Below are 21274 nucleotides of genomic sequence, written 5' to 3'. Positions count from 1 at the left end.
AGGGAATGGGAAAGGAGGATTAGAAAAACATTGGGAAGAAAGTAGCATTTTGAATTCTAGATAAAAATTCAGGAGTACACTCTCCATGGAGTTCAAACTCATAAGAGAGAAGCAGAGAAGTTGATGGGAGGCAGAGAGCATGTGGTCTGGAAAAGGAACCTCATCCAGTTTGGCCTGAGTGGAAGGTATTTATGAGGAAGCTGTGGGAGACCAAGCTTAAAGGGAAGATGGGGCCAAACTGTAAAAGATATTGGATTTCAGGTTGAAGAGTTTGGACTGAATTGAAAGGCACCAGGATTCTTTATATACCTGAATCTTAGACTACTTTTATGAATGAATGCTCTTTTTTTTTTTTTTTTAATTCAGTCAGTACATTTTCTATAATACCTATGAACTTCCTAAAGATGAGGCTCTTTGTGGTCCAGAACGTTCTTATAAAAGCCAACTACTTGGTGAAATGGGACACTAATATCCCAAGGAGTAAAATGACACCACATAGCTTAGTTCCCAGTGTAAGATCATAGCTGTCCTCAGGGAAATGAAGTATGTATGTTCACATCTTCTCCATATGGCCCTATGCTCTTGAATGATTTGCTGTGCTGGCCTCTATCCCTGGCCCATAGAACAGAATTCCAACAGAAACATAAAGTTAAATTCTTCATAATCACACTGGTACAGATAGCCCCAGGAAAACAGTTAATTTTCATGCTCATGCAGTGCCTTCCCTGCCTAAGGCATCCTATTCGCATATTCATGTTTCCTTCCTTCTTACCAATCCCATCCCCCACCTCTGTGGATTGAGTGGATTTTATTTCTTCAGACAAAGGAGTGTTTGCTAAACTGAATGTTTTAGTGTCAGTCTGTTCTTACCTTGGAATGAATGAACCTTGGCTAAAGAGGACTCCAGATGGGAGTGGTGACCGATATTTGTGCCGTATCAATTTGTCTTATAGAGAAGTAAGTCATCCGTATATTCATTTTTTTTTCTTTTTACATTCAGATATTTATTGTTTGTGGATTTTTAAAATTTTAAGTATGACTGAAAAATCTGAACCAGGAAAATTGTTTATGGGGAGATAGAAGATAAAAAGATGAGAATTACATCTAAAGATTTTTTTTGTAGCTAAATGATTTTTTAATATAAAAGCAGATAGTATACTGTTTATAGTGAATAATAATAAAATGATTTGCCCTCAGGGTCTTCTTTTCAACTCCAGCAAATGCTATCTGAAAGTTTTGCTGTATACTGTGCATTTGAGTGTTGGACAGAGTATAAAAATGTCTAGTTGGAAATGACAGAGCCAGTGGGGCTCCCATCATGCACTACGGTGGGAGGAGGGGGAGAAAGGGAGAGTATCCAGCTGAGATGCTTCTGGCACAGGGATGGGGCTGTTCTCACCACAGGGCCCTCAGCAGAGGCGCCCAGCATCATCACATGAAGAGATGGAGCTGACTCGAGTCTGCCCTGGCTGGCCTGAGCTTGCCAGGGTGAGATGAGACAGGAGGGTGGAATGAGGGAACAAAGGGCAGAAGAAAGGCAGAATTGCAGTATTGATACCTTTAGGCTCCTTTATCTCTTAGAAACAGGTGGACTTTTCAACCATAGGCCAGGAAAGTGTCCTGTTTGTTTATTCATGGATAATACCAAGCAGGCTCCACCTGGGAGAACATTGGCAGAAACCAGATGAAGGGCCAGTTAGACTGAATATCAAGTCCTCGTGCCTATCAGGAAACCATAGGCAGAGTCCAAAGTTGGACAGAAAGACTGTGAAAGGGACAGACCGTGCTCCCTGCAGACCCAGCAGTGAGGGGCTTGCAGGGCTGTGTTCATCCGGTTGCTTTGGACAGCAGGTGTATAGGCAACGGTGCCTTCCCAGGTTCCCCTATCAAGGAGACTGAAACTTCCGAAATGCTCCCCGTGGGCGACCCCCACTGCCTTGCCGCCCAGGCGCAGCTGTCCTGGGCAGTGTCCAGTGCACAGAACTGGCTCCAGGAGCAGACGGGTTTAGGCGGGACCAGTCAGGGCACAGCCAGCTCTGTATATTACCACTTCAGAGCCCAGAATCGTTTCCTGGTCCTGAACTCAGGAACCCTGCTCCCGTACACACATCTGTGCGACTGGAAATTGGTATAGTTTTGGGAAACAGAAGTTATTAATATGTTCAAGAATCTTAAAGTCATGATTGCTTTGATCAATCATGTAATGACTTGAAGTATAACTTAAAAAATCAGACAGTAAAAAGTTTTATATGCAAAAGATATTTATTGTAGCGTTCCGTATTGAATTGTGTTGAATTGAAAATAATTTAAACATCAACAATAAGAGAATACATTTTTAAATTTATTTAAATATGTTTTTGATGAAGTGTTCTATAGCCGTTAATGATAACAGTCAAGAACCCATAATATATAAGAGTGTATACCTGAAAAGGCAGGATACAGAGATGTATATACACTGTTCCCAAATTCCATCTGAGCCATTGGTGGAGATGTCATGGAAGAAATGACACCCGAGGACAGCTTAGTCAAATCACATTAGGTACTTTTTATTGCTGCTAAGCACTTTCATATTTCTTTCCTATGTAATTAGGATAATTTTTTAATTTTAAAAACTTGCCTCAGAGAAGCTGTTTTCTAATTCATCCCAGACTAAGGAGTGTTTGGGATGGCTGACCTGGAAGCCCATCCTCCCTCTGCTGGATCAAACCCCCTCAGCTGGCTTTGAAAATTAGTGGAGTTTCGACCAACTAAGTTGAAGGGCAAGATTGACATTCTACAGAGCAGATAACTTTCCAGAGTTATTGGAGCTTGACATGGTCTTGTTTTGCATTATATTCCTTTTTTCCTCAAATTAGAAATATGGGACAGTGTCCACATAATATATGCCATACTTTAAATATATAAGTATATGCATAATATAGTAGCTATTTTGTTGAGAGAAAAGGAAATAATGTCTAAATGTAATAGGAGGGGAGCTTAGACCTATGAGATAAGAGGACTTGTCAAAAAAAGAAAGGCAACATACAGATTAAAGAGACAAGACCCAGGAGCTATTATAATGAGTCTGGGATCTGTAAAGAAACAGGAACGTCAGAGCTTTCAGTTGAAATTGTAAATGCATCCAAAACAGATTTTTTAAAAGAAGGAATCTTGAAGTGTCCAGAGGGTACCAAGAGCACACGTCTTTGGAGAAATGTCTGTTTAGGTCTTATGTCCACTTTTTGATTGGGTGGTTTGGTTTTCTGGTATTGAGCTGCTTGTATATTTTGGAAATTAATTCCTTGTCAGTTGCCTTGTTGCTGTTATTTTCTCCCATTCAGAAGGTTGTTTTTTCACCTTACAGTTTTCTTCATTGTACTAAAGCTTTGAAGTTTAATTAGGGCCCATTTGTTTATTTTTGTATTTATTTCCATTTCTCTAGGAGGTGAGTCATAGAGGATCTTCCTATGATTTATGTCAGAGAGTGTTTTGCCTGTGTTTTCCTCTCGGAGTTTTTTAGTTTCTGCTCTGGTATTTTAAGTCTTTAATCCGCTTTCAGTTTATTTTTGCATATGGCATTAGTAGTGTTCTGATTTCATTCTTTTACACATAGTTGACCAGTTTTCCCAGCACCACTTGTTGAAGACACTGTCTTTTTGCCATTATATATATTTTTTCCCCTTTGTCAAAGATAAAGTTCCTATAGGTGTGTGGATTTATCTCTGGGCTTTACATCTTGTTCCATTGGTCTAGATTTGGTTTTGTGCTAGTACCATACTTCTTGATGACTGTAGCTGTATAGTATAGTCTGAAATCAGGAAGGTTGATTTCTCCAGTTCCATTCTTCTTTCTCAAGATTGCTTTGGCTAACCCTCTTACACTATTGGTGGGAATGCAAACTGATACAACCACTATGGATAACAGTATGGAGATTCCCTAAAAAACTAAGAATAAAACTACCATGCATGCTTAGTCACTCATTCATGTCCGACTCTTGCCACCCCATAAACTGTAGCCCACCAGGCTCCTCTGTCCATGGGATTCTCCAGGCAAGAATACGGGAATGGGTTGTCATTTCCTTCTCCAGGGGATCTTCCCAACCCAGGAATCAAACCCGCATTTCCTGCACTGCAGGCAGACTCTTCACTGGCTGAGCTATGAGGGCAGCCCTAAATGATCCAGCAATCCCACTACTGGACATATACCCTGAGGAAACCAGAATTGAAAAAGATACATGTACCCTGATGTTTATTGCAGCACTAGTTACAGTATCTAGGACATGGAAGCAACCTAGGTGTCCATCAGCAGACGAATGGAAAAGGAAGTTGTGGTACATATATACAGTGGGATATTATGCAGCTATGCAAAGGACCACATTTGCGTCAGTTCTACTGAGATGGATGAACCTGGAGCCTATTATACAGAGTGAAGTAAGTCAGAAAGAGAAAGACATATTGTACATTAATGCATGTATATGAAATCTAGAAAGATAGTACTGATGCTCCTATGTGCAGAGCATCAAAGGAGACACAGACATAAAGAACAGACTTTTGGACACAGTGGAAGAAGGAGAGGGTGAGATGATTTGAGAGATTAGCACTGAAACATATACTTTACCGTATAGAATAGACAGCCAGTAGGAGTTTGGTGTGTGGTGCAGGGCACCCAAAGCCAGTGCTCTGCGACAGCCTTGAGGGGTAGGGTGAGGAGGGACGTGGCAGGATGCGGGGGATTCAGGAGGGAGGGGACACATGTGTGCCTGTGGCCCATTCATGTTGATGTATGGCAGAGGCCATTGCAATGTTGTAATTACCCTCCAATTAAATTAATTAAGTTTTTTAAAAAGCACAGGTCTTTTCCTAAAGGCAATGATGAGCGGAAGTATTTGAATTTGTTTTTGTGCAGCAGGTACCACTCCTCTCCCAGGGGCACATGGGTCATGGAGCAGAGTTCAGCCCCTCCCTAGAGGCTGAACCCTGTGGCCTAGGAGAGTCTTGGCAGCTTTATCTTTTGTGCTCATCTGGCAAAAGGATGTTGCCTAACAGTGCCTCCTACTTTCTTTAATCCACAGCTGCAAAGCCCAGAGAAACCTGAACTCCTTCTTTGCTATCGTGATGGGTCTCAACACTGCTTCTGTGAGCCGGCTATCTCAGACCTGGGAGGTGAGCCTTGGGGGTCCATGGCAGGGATGGAGTGGGTGGGAGAGGACAAATAACACTGAATGGGAAATGTTCCACCGAAAAGTCCTTATTTAAAGTAAATTGATTTAAATGGTTTAAATGAGAGAAGTACCACTAGAAACAAATGTTATAAATTAGTGTCTCAAGTCCTTAGGAACTGTTTTTCTCCTTAAACTTTTTATATTGTATTGGGGTACAGCTGATTAACAATGCTGTGATCGTTTCAGGTGAGCAGTGAAGGGACTCAGTTATACATATCCATGTATCCATTCTCCCCCAAACTCCCCTCCCATCCAGGCTGCCGCAACTGAGCAGAGTTCTGTGTGCTATACATTATTGGTTATCCATTTTAGCTTATGGTTGGTTGTGGGGGATAGTTTGGGAGTTTGAGATAGGCATGTACACACTGCTATATTTAAAAGGTGTTAGGAAATATTTTGATCAAGTGGTCTTCAAAATGGTTCTATAATATATATGAAAGAAACAAAAATTGAAAAATGCCTCCTAACTTGAATTAGTTTTCTGTTTTTCTCCGTGATGGCATGGTTACAGTTTCATGTTGGTCCTTTCAAAAGCTCCGTTTGTCCAGAGGCAGATTTGCTGAGATGCTTATGAATTTAAGCTACCAGGCCTCTCATTTGCAATATTCCTGGCAGTATGTTCACGTGGATGGCAGATATCTTTGCAAAATTTACAAAAGTAGTTTTATATTCTTTTTTTTTATTAAAAAAGAGGGCCCAGAAAATGTTATATGTTCCAGGTCTCCCAAATCCTGGTTCTGCCTGTCACTGTTGTATGATCAAGGCCATTGGGTTCTCAGAGAGAGACGCCCACTTGAGCTGATGACTTCAGTGTTTCTAGGCCTGGAAAATGATCACACTGGCCTAAGTAGTCAATAGAGGAAAAGTTGGTTTCAGGAACTAGAAGAGAGGTCAGCAGTCATTTGGGGTAAAGGGCCAGATGGTGAATTTTTTTTTTGGCATGTTGTTTCCATTGGCATGACTCAAGTCTCCTATTGAAGTGCAAGCCCTGTTTAGTCTGTAAATGATGAGCATGGCCATGCTCCAATAAAACTTTATTTACAAAAGCATGGGGTCATATTTGGCCCATGGCTGACCCCTTGAGTAGATCAGTTTGGCCCTAGATGCGTTGAGTTTGACGCGCAACTGAGACATTTTTGTGGGATATCCAAAATACTCAGGTATGCAGCTCAGAAGAATAGTTGCAGGTGTCTGCATTTTATCGTTTTGCATTTATCATCCGTTTATTAATACGTATGTGTTGGTGTGTGTAACAGTAGTTTCCAAACAGGTTGAATAACCTGTGTTGTTGAGTCCATATTCAGAATTATCAAATTGATATTTAAAAGTGTAGTTATTGTAAGGGTTTACCTCATTGTTTTGATTTGTTTTGGAAACAGAAAATCCCACACATTTTGTAGAACACTCGTAAGTGTTACGTGCTGGAATTTGCCGAGCACCAACTGTCGACTGTACGTTTCCTGTGAGTAGTCTCCATTTCAATCAGAGAACGTGGAGACTGGCTGCAGTCACACAGCTAGAAAGAGGGCAGAGTCAGAATTCAAACTCTGACTGACTACCGAGACGTCTGGCTTTCCTACTTCACCAGAGTAAGGGCAGGCTGGGAAATCCCAGGCCCTTCTTCCTTAGGCCCAAATTCTTATTTGGGAGGACAGTGTATGTTTCCATCCCCTGTCAGTCTTCAGGCCACTGTTTGCATGGGTGATCTTTCCAGTTTGGTGATTCTACCCACTAAAGTACAGGCCTCATCAATGAGGGTTTTCATGGCCTTTCACTATTTAAACCTCTGCTATGAAACATCATTATATCATTTATACAAAAAATATCAGTCAACATTATTACTTCCCACTCAACAAGACCATTTAAGAAGGTGAGAGCGTTTGTCAAGGGTAGGATACAGAACTGAAATCCAAGCTTTCATGAAAAGATCACCAGTGTGTGGACTGTCTTAAGTTGGATTCCTAAATCCTGTGGCTGCTATTCATTTTAAACTGTCTTTAGCAACATTCCCAAGGAACATCACATTAAGGAATGATGAAAATTGCGTAATGAGAAGCAATCAAGGTAGAACCAGTTGATAGAGGGATTTATGTTCAGAAATGTGAAGTATATAGTGCAACTTAATGAACATTCCTCTCAAAATAACTGACTTCTTTTGACCTTTTCTTTTTCTGTTTGTTTGTTTTTAGAAAATCCCTGGGAAGTTTAAGAAACTTTTCTCTGAACTTGAAAGTTTAACAGTAAGTAGTTGAGCATAGTGGACTTACTCTTCAAACTGATAGTTAGCCTCAGATTTCTTCCTAGATTTCAGTGGTCAATATCTCCATTCTGCCATGTCAGGTAGCTTAGACTAGTGCACCTGTATATGAACAGGTAGCTTTGCTTCTTAATGGAGTGAAGGAGGGTAATGGTTACTGCTTCTTCCTCTCCATGGAAAAAGGTAGCGAGAATGGTCTTTTTGGTGTGATATTCAGAAGGCACATTTTTCAGTACAGTCCATTTCAAAACCTATGAAATTAGCTAGTTTAAATTTACTATGCAATTCTTATGCATTATTCTTTTTTTCTTTTTACCATTTCTCCTTTTTATCATTCCTTGTATCTTTGAGATAACAAAATGTGCAGTTTCTTTTCAGAACACAACAAAAATGTTCTTTTGTTTTCTCTGCATTATCTGTGCATTATGAGGGCAGTTTTTCTTTGAGGTGTGCCTAACAAAAGACTTTGGGTTTACCTCATGATAGAAATTATGGAGAGGAAACTGTACTTAAGGAACCTATTGGAGGGAAAATAATAGGGCAATCAAAAGGTGTCTCTCTTTGGCAGTCATTTCCCATTATCGTCAACCAGTAACTTGACTTTCATTCATTGCCTAGATTTCCTGCCCTAATTTAGTGAGTTTATTCTCCTAGGAAACCTTTATCTACTTTGTTCTTAGGAAGAACCACTCTATGTCTAAATCATGTTCAAATTGTAACAGCGAAAATAGATTTAGAATTGTTTCTATAGCACATTGATTTTTCTTTCTCTTTGTAATCTGCTTGGTTCGGCAGGATCCATCCCTGAATCACAAAGCCTACCGAGATGCATTCAAGAAAATGAAGCCACCCAAAATCCCCTTCATGCCGTTATTGCTTAAAGGTAACAATTATCTGTCTTTTATGCTATGTAATTCCATCTTCCAGAAATTTATCACTCTGACTACGGAGGGCGAGGAAAGGAATCTCAGTTTCTTTATTTTTGTCATTCCAACCTAACTGTTGGCTTGTGACTGTTTTCACATGTTTGCTTCTTCCTGAGACACCTGAAATGCTTAATTGTTCTTAAGCAGACATCAAAGTATTTTCACTTGACTCACAAAACTTGGCACTGGAACTGTTTGTGTTTTTGCTTTATTCTGCTGCTAAGCCTTGTCTTATTTGAGTCTACAGTCCACTTAACTCAGCCAAGAATAAGGCTGGCATGAAGAATCCAAGTGGTGATCAGTTATGTTCTTTGTTTGCAACCTAAATTTCAGAGATTCAGCCCATGGCCTGCTGCTGTGTGAGAAAAACCTTCGGTCAACACAAGCAGTGTCATGTGTGAAAAGTTTTGGTAGAGAATGTACTTTCTTCTTTCCAGGAGTGAATCCAGTTGGGATAGTATGTGATAGCCGCAAGTTAGTCAACTAACTTCTCTTCTGTAGAGCAGCAGATCAGTCATCATGAAACATGTTAGTTAAACTTATTAATGAGATCTTGATGGTCTCTTTCAAACCAAGGGGATTAGTGAAAGGGAAGTTTGTTTTCATCAGGCCCATGCTTCTGACATTCAGTGTACATCCCACCCGTGTGCTTTCCAGGACAAGGGGTTTGGTCATTTCTCTTGGTCTTATTTTGATTCTTTTCAAGGAATTTTTATAGGAGTACTCTTTTATATTGCTTGCACCCTTCAGAGGCTTATACCTTCTGCGGGGTCAGGCCCTAGCGCCTACACTCATAAGTGTGGTGGAATTGCCTGGAAAATGAAGTACCTGGGAACTGGTTGGCCGGGCCGTGTCCTCTGCTGCCTCTCATCGCCAGACCCACTGGCAGTAAAGCCGAAAATAAACCTTTTCGGCTTCTCCTGAGAACAGCCAGAGCTTGGAGAGCTTTTGAGTTGCTGTACATTCTTGCAGCTGTTTATCTAGTCTTCATCTAGTATAAAGCAAGAATTTCTGTGAAACGGTAATGTATTAGGACAGTTAGGACAATGAAGCACATGGACTGCTTCACTCGAGCTCAAAGCATTCTGAGAACTGTAAATGGATGAAACAAGGAAAGATTGTAAAGCCAGAAAAACAACTTTAAAAAGTTCATTTGATTCTTCATTTTTATTTCTAAGATAAGTTTATTCGGGCTTGTGATTTTTATTTAAAATAAAACACCAGCTGGAGAGTGGGAGTGGTGGCATGTGGAAAGTAAAACTTAGAATCATGTAGACACAAATAGGAAAAATAGGAAAGGAACACAGATCTGGGAAAGGAATTGATTTTAGAAAGACAAAATTTTGAAACAATAGATGTTTTTAAGGTGATTAGAAAATGGTCAGCATTGTCCCTTTAATTTAGATGTGAGCTGAGCCTTCTGCTATATAGTAGTGGGTTTTCCCCCAAAATATTTAATGCAGTCAGGTGCCTCACACTTATGTCTTAGCTTGGATGCAATTTTCTGCTCTACTGAGTTTATCTAGAGCTCTTTGTTGGCAGCAAAACAAACTTCTCTTTTTTCTACTGAAAATACATTGTCTCATTCATTCTAGCAAATTAAACTTTTGCGCCCCCCCCCCCCTTTTTTCTCACTGAAAGCTCTTGAATTTTAAAAACAAGCTCACCTGTTTTTCCTTTATCTTTCTTTTTGTCATTATAAAAATAAATAATATTGGCACTCTATTGCATTTAAAGTTACTATTTTTGTCTGAAATAATTTCAAAAGGAAAAATAGGATGACACTTTTAAATATGTATGTATCACATCTGTGGTAAGACATTTTGGAAAACATATACAACATTAATTCTTAGCTTTAGTAACTGCAAAATTATTTTAAAATTTGCAGTAAACTACTTTAGAACAAGCAACTTTTTCATGAAAATTTCCCAGCCCTCTTCTCTTGTGCCTCTTGCTTTGGATTGCTTTTGTTTAGAGAAAGAGACCAGATTAAACTTCTTGGGTATTAGGAAGGATTTGGGCTCCCATATTTCATTTTTTGAGTTAGTCAGTTCCTAATGACATGCAGGTTATCAAAGTAAGCACATAACCTAAAAATGCTTCCAGCTATCAGCTTATCTATTTGCCTGTGAATTTCTCACTTCTGATTTACTTTCCCCCTACTGTGGAGTCCAGTTCAGAAAGTAGTGACCAGGAAACCCTGAGTAAGTGTTGAAGAAAGGTTCCAGCTGAGCTAAAGGTCAAAAGCAGTTGAGTAATCTATGTCATGGTGTTTGGGGAGATGGTAATCCTCAATAGTCAACCGGTGTCTGAAGTTAAACTGAGGTTGTATCTGTATCTTCAAGGGCAGATTGTTATTGCAGATTTGTGGAGTTGTGTAAATAAAAGGAAGATTGAGGTGCTTCCATGTTTTTCCTTCTTTTTCACCTGCCATCTCTTCAAATGGAGTTAGTTCATCCCCAGTCCTGTTATATAAAATGTTAGGAACATGTCTGGGTGTTTCCAGATAAAGGGGTCTGGCAGGTACTCATTTCAGGCACTGCACTTGGTGGGGACCCTCAGTGGCTTCACAGCCCACCCATGACTCAGGTTGTGAGACTCCAGTTTTTGAGTTCAACCACCTATTGAACTCAAACTTCCTAATCACACACTTGTCAGTCACCTGCATCAAAACCTGCAGCCATTTTGACCCCTTTCTCCTGGGCAGCAGCCCCTCTTCTCCCCCTACCTGGCCAGACATACCTTCCCTGCCTCATCCTCATGCCAGCATCAGCCTGCCAGCCTCCACCCTCAGGAGAGACTCCTTCCTCGTGTGCTGACCTCGACAAGTCCTTGAGAGCTGGGGATAAGCAAGACCGCCCAGGCAGAGGAGAGGGAAGAGACAGAATGAGCGACAAAGGAAACAGTAAAATTTGCAGAGGCCCCCACATCCAGTGAATTCAGCAAATTGACTGGAATAGATGATAAGAAACGTCTAAGTCCTTCCGAGTACCAGAGAGGCACCGTGGAAGCGGGCCGCCCGGGGTCACGTCCTGGCTCCGAGACGCAGAGCTGTGGTCGTGAGCCGGCTGTGCTCCATCCGCCTTTGGACTGTTGTTTCTTCACATTCTTTCCTGCTTAACTTTACCTTATACTCTTTTGTGAGTATTAAATGAGTTAGTGCCATGTCTGACACTGATGATAAATATAAGCTGTATTATGATCCTCATCTTGGGAACATAGGGTGGGGATGACAAGCCTTGGAACACCGGGGAAGTGGTCCAAGAACTCGGACAGGGCATTTGTAACCTGAATTCTCCGGGAGTGAGGAGATACCAGGCTCCTAGGTGGAGTTTAAGGTAAACAGTGTGCACACAGTGCTTTGCTTGCTGTACAGAAAGAATACAAGTTAGCTGTGTTGGCTGCTCTTTCTCTAAATGTTGTGTCAGAGACATGAAGCTTGCGATTCTATTCTGAAAGCAAAACAGTGAAAGATAATAAAATAACCAGAGAGCTTGTCAGATGACTGTGTAATGGTGAATTGTTTTCTTGCTCAAACATCAGTTTAAAAAAGGAAAGAAAAAACCTTAGGAAAACCTTGCAGTCCGGTGGGGTGGAAGCTGTGTTTAAAGGATGCCTTGAGAAAAGGGTTGTATCAGTGTATTGTGTGATTGGTCTTGCCCTCTGGTGGCCAGTTTAAAGCTCAGCAGCTAAGTGTGTTTCAGGCCAGTTTCCCAAGCACCTGCCTTGTAATTACCCCATAGTGAAGTGAAGTCGCTCAGTGAGTCTGCGATCCCATGGATTGTAGTTTACCAGGCTTCGTCTGTCTACCAGGCTTCTCTGTCCATGGGATATTCTAGGCAAGAGTACTGGAGTGTGTTGCCATTTCCTTCTCCAGGGGATCTTCCTGACCCAGGGATTGAACCCAGGTCTCCTGCATTGCAGGCAGACGCTTTACCCTCTGAGCCACCAGGGAAGCCCTCCATATGGACCAGCAGAATCAAAGTCTTGACTAAATGCAAATATTTTCCCTTTCTATTTAGAGGAATTCAATCTCTTCACTTCTGTCTTTTATATCATGTTATTTTAAGAAGATTTTTGAAAATGATTTTCATTTGGTTTGCCCTGCATGTCTGTGATATAACATGATTATTTGCACATTCTTTAAATTGTAGTATATTTCTTACTTTGATTCTTGTCTGTGAGGATTCCCTATGGTTCAGTCACTCACCCTCTGGTTTGAATTTTTATAAGTCACCCCTCTTTTGGAGCTTTAGCTCCTGGCATTGTTGCTAGTCCCCATCTTTTGAAGAAGCATTCCTGTAAGTTTTGCAACCAGAGGGAGGTTTTTATTTGAATGTCTCCTGTCACTTCAAATGCAGCGAGGCGCAAGTCAAATGTCACACTCCCTTGCTCTGACAATGCACCTTCTCTTCCCTTCCTTACATTGTTCTCATCAGTGACACTGGCTTTCCAGTGGTTGAATAGACCCAGAAACCTTGCCATTTCTAATCTGTCCCTTTCCTCACTCACTTGGGATAACCACACCAGCCCTGGCTTTTAGAACCAGAAATCTAAGTTTGAACATCCACATCTAAATCTTGATGTTTGAAGTAACGCAGACCCCATTCACTTTACCAGGGATTGTTAAAAAGCAAATACATAAATATTAAAATAATTTTTGTTGCTGGGTATTCAGTTCTTTTCTGTTCACTGTTCTGGCCTAAAAACATAATGGACCAGTTGAGTTGTAGAATAGTGTTAGCTTATGTTAAGCGGGTTGAAGTCAAAGCCTAGAGTATAACAGCAAGATACACACTTGTGTGAATGCTAGAATGTTTTCTCTACACACATAAATTATGCCCTCTCACATTGCATCCTGTACAGAGTCAGCTCCAAGTTGCCTGGTCTAATGCGGGAAATAATCCGTAATGTTTAAGAAAAATTAATAAGCTGCCCTGCATCTACACCTCTCCAGCCCTGACTCACGATCTGTTCCTAATAGTACATGCATCTTCTTGTTTTTAATTTTCAGATGTAACGTTCATTCATGAGGGAAATAAAACATTTCTGGATAATCTTGTCAACTTTGAAAAACTGGTATGTAAAATTTCACTGTTTCTCTTTTTACCCACTGTAAGGGAAATGCGTACTTTCCTTGCTCTGGGAGACAACATTCTCTATTGGACTGGTGGTGATTTATTTGCTGCATGTTATGTACTGTCAATAAAATGCATCCCAATTAAAAAGAAGTGAAGTGTGCTGCCAAGGTTTTGAGAGCCAAGTATGAACATCTGCTTTTTATTTTTGAAAATGGAACTTCATTAGATTAACATCAGTGGTTGAGTGTATGTATCTGAACTAGAACTAAAGTGGTAAGGTTCCTGTCAGCAGGAATTCACACTCGTAAAGTTGAGCCTTGTGGCTTTAAAGGTGTCTCCCTGTGTCTTTGCAAGCACTGCTCCTCCTCCTGGGGAGGTATGTCCTTCGAAGGTGGAATTTATTGGGTCTGCCTGGGAGAGGAAGGACCACCCATTTATCAGCCTGTGGGCAGGTGCTGCCCCTATGTGAGACCACCTCATGCAAAGTGAGAAAGTGAGCCCGTGAGAAGGGGCCCCCCAGTGAGCCCCTTCTTACACATTCCTGAAATGCTTCTTCCTGGACGTTCCTGGGTGCTCTGTCGTGCAGCAGGCTCCTCCTAGCCTTTCTCACCAGCTGAGGGCAGAGGCGGAGTTGCCTGTAAGGGCTGAGCAACTGTGAAACTGTGAAACTGCTCCAAGGAGACCCTGTGACTACAAGAATGGATTTGTTTGACAGATGAACTTTCGTGTCAGAGATGAGCCTGCCATGCATGATTAAAGATGATATCAGTGACCCCTGTCCATAGACCCTGACCTTTAAGTGACCTTTTTAGTAATGGTAATGGATTCGTGTGGACTCTCAGGAATGGGCCCCTGGTTCCCTGTGAGACCAGGTCAGGCATTTGAGAGAAGGTTGAGTGAGTTGGGGGCCCATAGACCATAACCAAAGAACAGTACCAGCTGATGAGTCCAAACACGGTTTAGCCTCTGACCATTGCCTCCTAGGTGCCCAGCTCTAACTGTGAGGTTAACTCACTCACACGGGAGGAGATGGCACGGTGTCAGTGCAGGCAGCTCTTGTACAACCTGAACACCCAAGCAGCTGGGATCTGGGAGACTGACATCTTAGGGTATCTTGCCATAGCTCTGTTTTAATAATTTGAGGATGATCGCTTTCTGGGTAGTTAGAGTTTAAGTGGACACGTCCATAGCTTTTCAAGTCTCTCCCGACACTATGTGCTTTGGAATTGAGCTCAGTTATTTTACATACTTCAGTCAAATCAACACACCTGAAATAGATATTTAAAGTATTGAGTCTTCTTGTATTAAAAGTATTATTCTTGTATGAAAAATATTATTTTTTAGAGGTTGTTCTGTGTCACCCAGTAATGTTCTGAAGATCCCAGGACCTATTTGTGGCCTTAGACTGTAGGCAGCAACACACTAGCCTGTTGGTGGGTTGTCTCCAGTGTTTGATATTAGTGAAATGACCACAGGAATATGAAGCTGCTGGTCAATATTTATTTCAAATCTTGGCCAATGCCTCCGCTTAAGAACGCGAGATAAGCTTGGGTGAGTGTGTGTGAAGAGGAGGGGCAAGGTGTGAAACACCAAGAGGCGTTCCCTCTGAGGGTCTTGTGCCCTTCACCCTGAGGAACCCATGGGAACGCGGGAGAGCAGGAGGCGCTCGGTACACGCTGAGTTTGTCTCTTGTGAAAGGTAGACTGGTGGTTGACCTTCTTCCCAAAGGGAACCTGTGACTCAAGTTCATTGTGTCATTTCCTCTCAGATGGAGCTCTCCAAGTGAGGGAACAATTTGAAAAATGCACAGATTGGAAAGAGCAGTGGAAGGCTTCCTGCACCCTCTCTATTTCATTCTGACCAGCGTCTCTGGTCTTCCCCGGCTTTTTCCAGTAGAAGCCTTTTGATGCCAACCAACATAGTCTAGGGCCTTGCTTTCACAGAGACAAGACTTCAGACTGGCCATAGGACTTCTCTTAGGGTCAATACTGTATGTACCCTTAATATTTTAATAAAGCCTAGTGAAATAATGAGGTATAAACAGGTAATCTTTCATTTTAAATTTTAAATTGTTGAAGAGAACTCTTACTAAAAAGCTGGCTAGAAGATAAGTGCAGTTATCCATTTGTGCGGCAGACCCTTGGCACACAGCACACCCATTATGGACTCGGCTAGCATGTCATTTCTAAAGGGAGCAGATTTTGTAGCGTCACTGAGTTCCTGGTCCTCAAAGCAGATGGCACTTAAGAAGCAGTATGCTGACCCCCCTCCTTGCACAGAGAATTCAGGGTGAAGTCAGAATTTTTTTCTGGAAGGACAAAACTCTATTTTACATTGTTTAAAGCCCTATGTTATACTGGGATGCCAGAGAGTGAAACTGAATTTCCTACTAGAGTCAGTAGTTCCAGCGTGTTTCTTAGCAAAAGACAGGGTTTCACTTAAGCTAAAATAGCATCATCTTTCACAATAATGAACCAGCAGATCCTAACTGGATTAACTTGCGGGAAGCCAATTCCTTATGATGGATATATTAGCCAGCGAGCAGATAATTCAGTGTATTATCTTTATCAGGCTGATCCCACCAACACATTAGGTCAGAGAACAGAGAAAGCTCAGAAGTGCTTCAATGGATGTAATAAGTTTTCTATTGTTCCCCTCGCTGCCTTAGCTGCTCCAAACGTATCAGCCTCAAACCATTAAATAATAAAGGAAAAAAATGCATTCTTCTATATTTCTCTTTATCCCTCAATGTTAAGACATCATCCTTCATCATAGCTCTTCCCTCCCACTTTGGAAAACCTGAAGATGAGATCTGGGCTCAGGTTGCAGTGCTGCCCTGAGTACCAGCCTTGCATCAGCTGTGTGCATGGCACGTGATAGAGATCGAGGTGACGCCATACCTTAAAACAGCGAGAGAGCGGTCCTGGGAATAGTGGGAAAATTGGGGGAAGGAAATTTAACAATACATTCACAGACGTGAGTCAGATCTCATTTCCTTTACAGTTGCAACTCAGGCTGCTGCTGTAATCACTGTCCCATTTAATTTTTTCACTATTGAGTAGAAATACAATAGAAATGCAGCCCATGAGAACAATCTAATAAGTAGGTCATATTCAAATAATGTTTCTGGAGGTCTGCTGCATTTTAAGTAATTGTTTTAGTGTCAACATTATTACATTAGCCATAATTTGTTGAGGGTTTCCTGCCTATAGATTACCTGTGTTCAGTGTGTGTGGGTAGGACATGAAAAATGATGGCCCAAGGTCCCAACTGCTGTGTATAAAATAAATACTATATACAGATGTATTGTACAACACAGATGAATATAGCCAATATTTTATAATAATTTTAGATGGAGTATAATCTATAAAAATTTTGAATCACTGTGTTGTATACCAGAAACTATTATAATACTGTAAATCACTATATTTCAATTAGTAAGAAAAAGATGATACCCATTTAGGAAGGTTTGGAGGACCAGATTATGAATAATGTTGATTCTGGAATTATAGGGTGATGTTTGAATTTTGTATGAAACGGCGTATGGATTCACTGTAGACTTGCAGAGCGCGGGAACAGGATGACAGATGTTTGGAGATTATTCTGCCAACTGCACAGGAGGAAGTGTAGAGGAGATTGGTCTTGTCCTAAATGCTGTCTTTCCTTTGCCATGGAAAAATGACTATGGTAGAGCAAGCTGGAAGATAGTGCAGGCACACGAGTATGAGACGAGGGGTCTTGTCAACAGGAAGGAGCTGCGTAAGAAACCTTTTCCTGGAGATGAAAAGAACTTTCGAGAACTTTAGAAATTAAAGCAGAAAACTGAAGACTAGGAAAGGGAATGTAAATAATAAGCAGGGAACAGTCTCTGTAAAGATATTGATGTTTTAGAAGATGTTCGTCTTTCATAAACACCCCCTTTCCTATCACCATTTGAGTTTCTTGAGTCTTTGATTCCACAAAATCCCTGCATGCATTCAGCAGGTGTGTGTGAGGCTATGTATGTGCTGTATGGTAGGTGCTGGGGCTGCAAGGCCCTCTTGTGATAGCTGGTCTAGAGGAGGAGGAAAGTCCCACCCTGATCACAACACCACAAGCCCAGTAACCACTGTACCCAGAGCGGTGGGGAGGTGGAGAATGGAGTCTCCCGGGTCCAGAAGGGAGACCTCAGAAAGACTTCCTGGGGAGGAGGTGAAACTTCTGAAGTGAAACCTACCTTCCAAATGTGGACAGGTAGGTTGAGGTTGGACATGCTGCACTTTTTTAATATATTATCTTTTAAATATTTATTTTTTCTTTTTATTTGAGGTATAGTTAGTATACAGTAGTATATAAGTTATAGGTGTACAACTTTGTGATTCATAATTTTTAAAGGTTCTACCCCATTTATAGTTGTTATAAAATATTGGCCACGTTCTCTATGTTGTACTATATCCTTGTAGTTTATTTATTTTACGTGTAATAATGTGTACTGCTTAATCCCCTTCCCCTATCTTGCCTCTCCCTCCTTCCCCTCCAACTGGTGACCAACCGCTAGTTTACTCTCTATTTCTGTGAATCTGTTCTATTTTGTTATATTCACTAGTTTATTTTTTAGACTCCACGTATAAGTGATATCATACAGTGTTTGTCTTTCTCCCTCCAAGTCCATCCATATTGTTGCAGATGGCAAAATTGCATTCTTTTTACTGTCTGAGTCGTATTCCATTGTATGTATGTATATATGTCACGGCATCGTTATCCACTCACCAGCTGATGGACACTTAGGTCGCTTCCTTATCTTGGCAACTGTGAATAATGCTGCTGTGAATGTTGGGGTGCATATGTCCTTTTGAATTAGTATTCATTTGCTTCAGATGTAGACCCAGGAGTGAAATTGCTGGATATGATAGTTCTGTTTTTAGTTTTTTGAGGAATCTCCATACTGTTTTCCATAGCGGCTGCCCCAGTTTACATTCCCACCGACAGTGTGCAAGGGCTCCCTTTTTTCATGTCCTCAGCAACGTTTGTGGTCTTTATGTTAGCCATTCTGACAGGTGTGAGGTAGTATCTCCTTGCGGTTTTGATTTGCATTTCTCTGATGATTAACGATACGACTGAAGCGACTTAGCAGCCGATGATTAACAGTGTTGGAACATCTTTTCATACGCTGTCAGCCATCTGTATGTCATCCTTGGAAAAATGTCTATTCAGGTTGTCTGCTCGTTTTGTAATTGGGTTGTCTGTTTTCTTGATGTTGAGTTACATGAGCTCTTTATATATTTTGCATATTAACTCCTTATCAGTCATAGTATTTACAGGTATTTTCTCGTGTTAAGTAGGTTGTTTTGTGCTGTATTCTTTACAGTATGTTTTTACAAGTCTTGGTTAGAATCTGTGCAACTGGGGTTGAGAGCCACTATTTCTGCACACAAGGTCTGGATATTCTTTTGTAATCTAAACTCAGTATACTCAATTAAAGCCATGTCTAGCGCCAAATGCAGCTTTTCTGTGTACATCCAGTGGGATTAGACCATTCAGCCCTGCCCCACTGCTACTTCAGCGACACCAGAAATGAGCCTTCCACTGATGTGCTTCCTCTCCTGCCTTTCAGCACATGATCGCCGACACTGTCCGGACCCTTAGACACTGCAGGACCAACCAGTTTGGTGAGTTGTTGAAGCTGGTTACGGCATGTTCATTTGTCACACATTGGTACAGACTATGGCCATTTCACAAGTATTTGGTGACAGAAAATTAAAACACGTGGTAAAATATAATATTCACATCATATGCATGTATTGTATTTCTCCGTCTCATCACTGCATGTTTGGGACAGAGAGTAAGATAAGAAATGGCAGCTCTTCATCCTGCCCCAGCAGCAGGTTTTCACTGTACAGTGTGACTTACAACTGTCAGAAGCTCCCACTCCAGCGCCCGCCCCCGAAAGTCTTGTTTGCTCGTCCTCTGGCTCAGAATGACCTGTGGGTTTATCAGGGGTGACCCTGTCCTTCACCTCCCTGCCTGGAGCCTTCCTGGAATAGGAATATAGTTTGTAAAAGTGCCCAAAGTAGTTTTCCAGAATCTTTTCTCCTCTCCAGCGAAAACTTCCTGTCTGGAGCTTCCTTTCACTGAAAAAGTGTTTTTTTGAGCTCTTTTGTAGATTCCCCACTGAGACTAATGTATATAGGAATATTTGTTTCTTTTTAAGTCTCAGGAATAATTTACATTATGTTTAAATGATGTTAAGACATTGCAGGAAGGAAGGAAATTGAAATGTATTGAGTTCAGGGAGCTGTCACATGGGCAGTGGAATCCTGACCCCAGGGCTAGTGAATGGAGGTTATTGACTCTGTGGATGCAGAACAGAAGACCCCGGCTCTGAGAGGCTGACTCACTCAGCCGTTCCTCAGACCACCTGGCTGGTACCCTTTCCTTCACCTTGCACAGACTTTAGAGATAAAAAGGCAGTGTTTTTTTTTTTTTTTTTTTTTTAAAGACAGAGTTCATAATTATAAATCAATCAGAAGTGACCACTAAGTAAAACCTAACTTTAAGTAATACATACTCATTGTAAACCAATGTTTTTCAACAATACAGAACTGTAAAGTAGAATGATCAAAGTCCTACTTCCTAAGGAAAATATTGCTAACACTTTGGTACATATTCCTTAAGAATTTTCTTTCTGTTACATACTCTTAAGAATTTTCTTTCCGTTTCCAGTCTTGAGTAGCTTTATTGTCCTCCAACAAAGCAGTTGGAGTGAACTTCTGAGTGAATTACGAAATTTCTACTTGAAAGAGAGAATTATAAATACAGGACCTAATCTTCTAAATGTTCACATCAGCAAATACTATTTGATACATGCTTATATAATTCTCCATTAACTACTCAAGTATAATGCAGTTTCAATAGAAATAGCTAAGAACATTGGCATGGAGATTCATTCAAAGGTATAAGCATAATATTGCTGATGAGTAAAGGATTTGTATTTCTTTCACCCTCCTTTGCTTCCCATGCATTTTTGGGTTCTCAGCAAATTCTGGGACCTCGGTCTCACTTGCCAAGGGCTTCTGGTCTATATACACTGCACATGTGGGCAGGAGGGTTAGAGCAGTGTGGCTGGCCTTGATCTTGCAGTCAACCTCCCATCACCAGAGGATGAGTCTGCAAGACACAAAGCAAAGGAGAAATTTAAATGACCGTCAGGCCATTTGGTGTTTTGTATTTACCTATCTTTAAAAATCAAGTTTGGAACTGAATTACCTAAATTCATTTTGACAGTTTATATAGGCAGGGTTAACCGACGTCAGCACTTGGAAAGCCACTTTGAATTACAGAGTGCCCTGCAAGGGTCATGCATCATGGTTGGAAGCATTCCTCTTGCCATCTTTTTAAGACTGGAAACTTAACAACAAAATTATCTTGGGAGCATCATGTTTTCTAAAGCAAACAAGGAGGATGGTAAAACCTTTTAACTCTCGGTGCTTTTACTTTTTGAACTGGAAAGCCTTGTTTCTATTAAACCTAAGGACTACAAGCCATCCATAATATACACACCTTAAGTTATTTCCTTAGAAAACATATCTGTCACAGAGGAGGGGGAAATAGGTTTTCCCCAAGAGAAAAAATTTCTGCATTAGAATGCTCAGCTTCCTGAGGGCCTTTTCCTTCTGCTCAAGCTGAACTCACCCCCTGCTTCTCCATCCGAAACCCCAGGGATCATGGAGGCTCACAGTTACCTTGTGTCTCTGGAATGTAGCTCAGCCCATCTCCACAGGCCATGAGGGGGGTTTTTGTTTGCTTGTTTTTGACTACGGGAAGTGGGCCT

The 21274-nt window shown here is 41.2% G+C and overlaps 1 protein-coding gene across 5 annotated transcripts in view; it reads left to right on the top strand.

Annotated features, from left to right (window-relative positions):
* RAPGEF5 (Rap guanine nucleotide exchange factor 5) overlaps nt 1-21274 on the top strand; it is a 256592-nt gene that overhangs the window by 230173 nt on the left and 5145 nt on the right. For all 5 annotated transcript variants that reach the window (XM_070787582.1, XM_070787581.1, XM_019958533.2 and 2 more), the window contains 5 exons: nt 5051-5141; nt 7390-7440; nt 8253-8340; nt 13398-13462; nt 19058-19112. In XM_070787582.1, the coding sequence (XP_070643683.1) occupies nt 5051-5141; nt 7390-7440; nt 8253-8340; nt 13398-13462; nt 19058-19112 (350 nt within the window). The remainder of the gene's footprint in view (nt 1-5050; nt 5142-7389; nt 7441-8252; nt 8341-13397; nt 13463-19057; nt 19113-21274) is intronic.

The sequence above is a fragment of the Bos indicus genome, chromosome 4 (assembly GCF_029378745.1).
Source record: "Bos indicus isolate NIAB-ARS_2022 breed Sahiwal x Tharparkar chromosome 4, NIAB-ARS_B.indTharparkar_mat_pri_1.0, whole genome shotgun sequence".
In the NCBI taxonomy this organism is placed as follows: Eukaryota; Metazoa; Chordata; class Mammalia; order Artiodactyla; family Bovidae; genus Bos; species Bos indicus.
Note: the sequence above shows the minus strand (reverse complement) of the source record. Positions and strands in the feature narration are given on the sequence as shown.